Below are 5,940 nucleotides of genomic sequence, written 5' to 3' on the forward strand. Positions count from 1 at the left end.
CTTCCTTCCTTCCTTCCTTCCTTCCTTCCTTCCTTCCTTCCTCCCTTCTTTCTTTTCTTCCTTCCTTCCTTCCTTTCTTCCTTTCTTTTTCTTTCTTTCTTTCTTTCTTTCTTTCTTTCTTTCTTTCTTTCTTTCTTTCTTTCTTTCTTTCTTTCTCTTCTGGAGCCTTTATTGATCCTTCATTTTTTTTAGGGCTAACTTCAATGCCTATAGTGTTCTTTTTCTATTTTTCCATGAATGAGAATTTCTAAGACAATGTTGATAAGTAGCCATGATAGCACCCTGTTTCTTTCATTATTAATTTTAAAAATTACATTGATTGATTGATTGATTAATTGAGAAACAGAGGCAGAGAGCCACTTGCAGGAGTCAGTTCTTTCCTGCCACCTTCTGGGTTCTGGGGATCAGACTCAGGTTGTCAGGTTTGCATGCCTTAACCTGCTGAGAACCTTTGAGCCCTTCCACTCATTAAACTATTTTTTTAATTTATTCATTTTACATCTCTGTCACTGACCCTCCTCTCTCCTGCCACAATCTTTTCTCCATCCTCCATCCTCTGTGTGTCCCCCACCCTGGCACATCAGGTCTCTGTGGGGCTAGGAACATCTTATTCCACTGAGGCCTCACAAGGTAGCTCAGCCAGAAGACCATATCCTATGTATGGGCAATTGCTTTTGGGATAGCCCCTGTTCCAGTTGTTTGGGACCCACATGAAGACCAAGCTGCATATCTGCTACATACATATGTGTGTGTGTTGGGGGGGCTAGGTCCAGCCCATGTCTAGGTTCAGTCTCTGAGAGCCCCAAGGGTCCAGGTTAGTTAACTCTGTTTTCTGTAGAGTTCCTAATTCCTGGACCCACAATCCTTCCTCAACTCTTCCATCAGAGTCCCCAATCTCCATCCACTATTTAGCTGTGGGTCTCTGCATCCCCTGGAGTCAGCTGCTGCGTGGAACCTCTCAGAGGACAGCAATGCTAAACTCTTGTCTGCAAACATAATCAAATGTCATTAACACTGTCAGGGATTGGTACTTGCACATGGGATGGGTCTCAAGTTGGGTTGGTTAATGGTTGGCCATTATCTCAGTCTCTGCTCCATTCCCTTTCCCTGAATTTCTTGTAGAGAGGATAAATTTTGGGTCAAAAGGTTTATGGGTGGGTTCACATATTTTATATGTTATTTTCAGGGTACAGACCTAGTAACATCACTGACTTCTGTGTTGCATGATGAGAAAGAATTTCCCAACCCAAAAGTATTTGACCCTGGACATTTTCTGGATGAGAATGGGAACTTTAAGAAGAGTGACTACTTTATGCCTTTCTCAACAGGTAAACACAACTTATTTTTATTTTTACTTCTGGTACAAGGTAAAGTTTTTTGGGGCACTGTTGTCTATGCTAACCCTGAACTCAATATTCTTGTCCCATCTGTCTAAGTATTTGACATCATAAACATGTGCCACTAGGCCCAATTCCACAAGATACAACTCTGAGATAAAATGGATTTTCTACCATGTCTTCAGGAACAGATGGTTATGCTCTTTGTGCCTCCTTATTAGCAATTCTCCCAATGCCCATGCATGTCCCTTGATTGTGACACATTTTCTTTGTTCCTCCACATTACTAGGGTTTTGAGAATATCCAGCCTATATTTTTGACTCAAGAAAACTAAAATGTAGGCCATTTGAATTTTGCTTCTGCATATACTTCTATCTTTCCTAAGTGCTCCTCTTAGAAGTGAACCTCGTGTAGACTTTTCTCAGCTGCATGGGAAAAGTATCTCAATCCATTCTTAGATATCTCTGGGAATCCAAGTATTTTAGAGAAAGTAATAGAGACTAGGCTCTGAATAGACTTACTTCTGAGTTAGGGAAACTGAAAGCCAACAGGACACTGCAATCCAATTGGATAGTGCTGTGAGAGAGGCAAGCTTGGGTTTCTGGGGAGGTCAAAAGGGAGGTTACTCACCTCACGCTCTTTCACACTAACAGGACTATTATGACAGGGCAGAGGAAAGTAGCCTGGATCATCGGGAGCAAAGAAATAAGACAAGAAGGGGAGGCAGGGAACTGTACCAAGAATAAAGTACAGGAGCAGACATTTTCTGCTGTCAGAACTTGACAAGAATGAAGGCTGAGAAAGACCTTGGACATGTAGAAAGGAACTCTGTGGTGATCCCAGAGCCTCTAGGGTTTCCTTTACTTATGATCCCCCACCTTGGAGGTTCAGTCTCACTGCTCCACTCTGTGTGCTGAGTCTCTGCACACAGAGTCACAGTCATTTTTGCCATGCACTTTTATGACTTTGATGTTGGTCTGCATTGTACATTCTCATATGTGACAGACTGAGCCTTTCTGTTTATGGACTCATATTTGGGGAGAGAGGCAAAAGGTGATACAGCACAATGTTCTAGAGGTCCATGTTGTTGTGGAAGCAGGGATAGTGAGGAAACTTTGGGGTCAAGGTTTCCTATCTGAAGAAATTACGAAGGATCATATGGTCCTTGAGGGAAGTATCAGAGTAGCATTTCTGAGATAATTGGGGAAGTGTGAAGCTTTATGGCATTGGAAAATGGGGAAGGGAGTTATGAGTGGACTTGAGGAGGGTTAAGCCTGGTATTGAGTTATCAGACAGGAAAGTCAATGTAAAGGTTCAGGCCAAGTCATTTCAATCTTATCTCATAGGGCAGATTCAGGGAATGCATTTAAAGTGAAGGAGTTGGAGGGATCTGGGAGGGAAAGTGGACGGAGTTTGGGGGGAGGAGTTGGGAGGAGAGGGGAATCTGATCTGGTATTGAGTGAGGGAAAGAATGGAAACAGGCAACCTCGGGAGATAGGAGGTTAGGGAGACCCTCCAGAATGCACCAGAGATCTGGGAGGTGAGAGACTCTCAGGACTCAAAGGGAGGGACCTTAGATGAAATGCCCAACATTAGGGAGAGGGAACTTAATAGAGCCCACCTCCAGCAGGAAGACAGGGCATCAAGTGAGGGACAGGGTTTCCATCCTACAGTTACAACTCTGCCCTATAATTGTTCTGTCTGAAAGAATTACAGGGATGGAAACAGGGAGGAGCTTGAGGTAAAGAAGGTCCAGCGATAGGCCTAAAGTGGGATCCAGCTCAAGGGGAGGCCTCAAGACCTCACACTATTACTGAGGCTATAGGGTGCTCACAAAAAGAGACCTAGCATGACTGCCCTCCAAAAGACCCAACAAGAAGCTGAAAGAGTCAGTTGCAAATATTGGCACCCAACCAATGGACAGAAGCAGCTGACCCCTGTTGTTGAATTAGGGAAGGCTGATAGAAACTGAGGAGAAGGATGATCCTGTAGGAGGACCAGCGATCTCAAATTACCTGGACTCCCGAGATCTCTCAGATACAGGACCACCAACCAGACAGCATACACCAGCTGATATGAGGCCTCCAACACACATACAGCAGAGGACTTCTGGGTTTGTGTTCATTCAGAGATGATGCACCTAACCCTTGAGAGACTGGAGACTGAAGGCTCCAGGGAGTTTAGAGGTCAGGTGAGGTGGTGGGTGGGGGCATCTATGTGGAGACAGAGTGTGGTGGGGAGAAGGTGTGGGATGTGGAACAGTCAGAAGGTGGATAAAATATCGAGTGTAAAAGAATAAATTAATTAATAAAAAATAAAGTAAGGAGTCCTAGATATAAACAGGTATTTATGAAAAACTTTGAGTGTAAAAGTATTTTATGGCTATTTATTTTCCCATAAGCACAAATGGAACATAGTATCCGAGTTGCTTTAGTACTTCCCCTTCAGCTACTAGAGCAGTGCAGTGAATGTGTCTCTAGAAGACTGATGTCAACTTTAAAGGTCAAAGGGTAGTTGTATGAATTGTTAGTAAAATTGCCATGTAGAACTTATAGTAAATATTTAATGAATGAAGTGTGCCTCCTAAACCAGACATTAAACAGACAACATTTATGTCCAAGGTTGTGTGAATCGCTGTTTAAAAATCTTTGTAGTCATTCAGTATTTGACTCATCCAACATTTAAGATTCCAACTTACCTGTCTACCTTTATAACAGTTTAGAACCTACTGTAAGGAGGGAAACCTCTGTGTTGCTTATGTTTTTCAGGAAAGCGAATGTGCGTGGGAGAGGCCCTAGCTCGCATGGAGCTGTTTTTGATTCTGACCACCATTGTACAGAATTTTAACCTGAAATCTTTGGTTGATACAAAGGACATTGACACTACTCCAGTGGCCAATACTTTTGGCCGTGTACCACCTTCATACCAGCTGTCCTTCCTTCCTCGTTAAAGCAGAACACACTGGCTGCTGCTATGCTGGTGTCTGTGACTTCTCAGGGGGGCACTCTCCACATCCTTTCAACTATTAGGGACATCTCTCTCACTACTCCTCTCACATCTTTTCATTCTCCCACAACCCAGTCATCATCCATTTTTGTTTAAGAAGATTTTCCAGAGTTATCATGCAAATCCATTCTCTGTCCTCTTCAGTCTACAATACTTACATCAACGGTGAAGTGTACTAAGACATGTACTGTGTTACTAATATGTTATGGGTGTAATATGAAAGAGTTGAACTGAGAGCCATCTATGCTTTGCTTGATTCAAAGTAAAAGGAGTTATTAACTGAAGAGTCATTTTTCAGTTTTCTTTCCTTTTTTTTTTTACACATAATGAGTATAAAGAGTGAAAAAGTAATGTTAGTATTATAATGCATAATGTGATATCATCTTTTACCTATTTGAATATGGATTTGGAAATTAAAATTAAACTGAAAATAAAAGAATTGGTAATAAGTAAGAATTGGAATTTTTTATTTTGTCATCTTTTTCAAAACCTGGGTAGCTGAAATTGCACAGGCTTATTTATTGGCCTTCTATTATAGCCCTTTGTTCTACATGTCTAGTAGACCAATGATTTCGTGATAGTATTATACCATTTTTGTTACTATGACTCAATAGTATAATTTAAGATAAAATATTTTGACAATTCCAGGATTAATAATTTTATTCAGTATTGCTTTGTGGTTTCTGGGTCTTTTGTGCTATCATATGATTTTTAGGATTTTTTCTATCTCTGTAAAATGAAAATTAAAATTCTGATGAGGATTATATTCATAGATTGTTTTCACTATTGTAGCACCTTTCATGACATCAATTCTGTTGAGCTATGAGTATAGGAGGTCTTTCCGTCTTTACATGTTTTTATTAGTCAGTGTTCTCTAGCATCACAGAACTTACAGAATGTCTCTGTATATTAAGGGAAATTATTATAATAGCTTACCTGAATTTTTGATCTTAGCCATTCTGACTGGTGTGAGATGGAATCTCAAGGTTGTTTTGATTTGCATTTCCCTGATGATTAAGGATGTTGAACATTTTTTTCAGGTGTTTCTCAGCCATTCGGTATTCCTCAGTTGAGAATTCTTTGTTTAGTTCTGTACTCCACTTTTAATGGGGTTATGTTTCCCTAATTTCTTTCTCAGACTGTTTATCATTTGTATAAAGGAAGGCTAGTGACTTATTTGAGTTAATTTTATATCTGGCCACTTTGCTGAAGTTGTTTATCAGCTGGAGAAGTTCTCTGGAGGAATTTTTGGCATCACTCATGTATATTACCATATCATCTGTAAATCATAATACCTTTATTTCCTTTTTGCCAGTTTGTGTCCATTTGATCTCTTTTTGTTGTCTTAATGCTCCAGCTAGAACTTCAAGTACTATATTGAATAGATATGGGGAGAGTGGTCATCCTTGTCTTGTCCCCGATTTCAGTGGGATTGCTTCAAGTATGTCTCCATTTAATTTGACATTGGCTGTTGGTTTGCAATAAATTGCTTTTATTATGTTTAGGTATGGGGCCTGAATTCCTGATCTCTCCAATACTTTTAACATGAAGGGTTATTGTAGTGTGTCAAATGCTTTTTCTTCCTTTTTTTTTTTTT

The 5,940-nt window shown here is 40.4% G+C and overlaps 1 protein-coding gene across 1 annotated transcript in view; it reads left to right on the forward strand.

The window, feature by feature from the left end:
• LOC110318652 (cytochrome P450 2C55) overlaps positions 1-4,796 on the forward strand; it is a 37,685-nt gene extending 32,889 nt beyond the window's left edge. Inside the window, exons 8-9 of the mRNA XM_021193844.2 lie at positions 1,187-1,328; positions 4,106-4,796. Of these exons, the coding sequence (XP_021049503.1) occupies positions 1,187-1,328; positions 4,106-4,287 (324 nt within the window). The 3' untranslated portion in view covers positions 4,288-4,796. The remainder of the gene's footprint in view (positions 1-1,186; positions 1,329-4,105) is intronic.
• The last annotated feature ends 1,144 nt before the right edge of the window (positions 4,797-5,940 follow it).

Source organism: Mus pahari, chromosome 1 (assembly GCF_900095145.1).
Source record: "Mus pahari chromosome 1, PAHARI_EIJ_v1.1, whole genome shotgun sequence".
In the NCBI taxonomy this organism is placed as follows: Eukaryota; Metazoa; Chordata; class Mammalia; order Rodentia; family Muridae; genus Mus; species Mus pahari.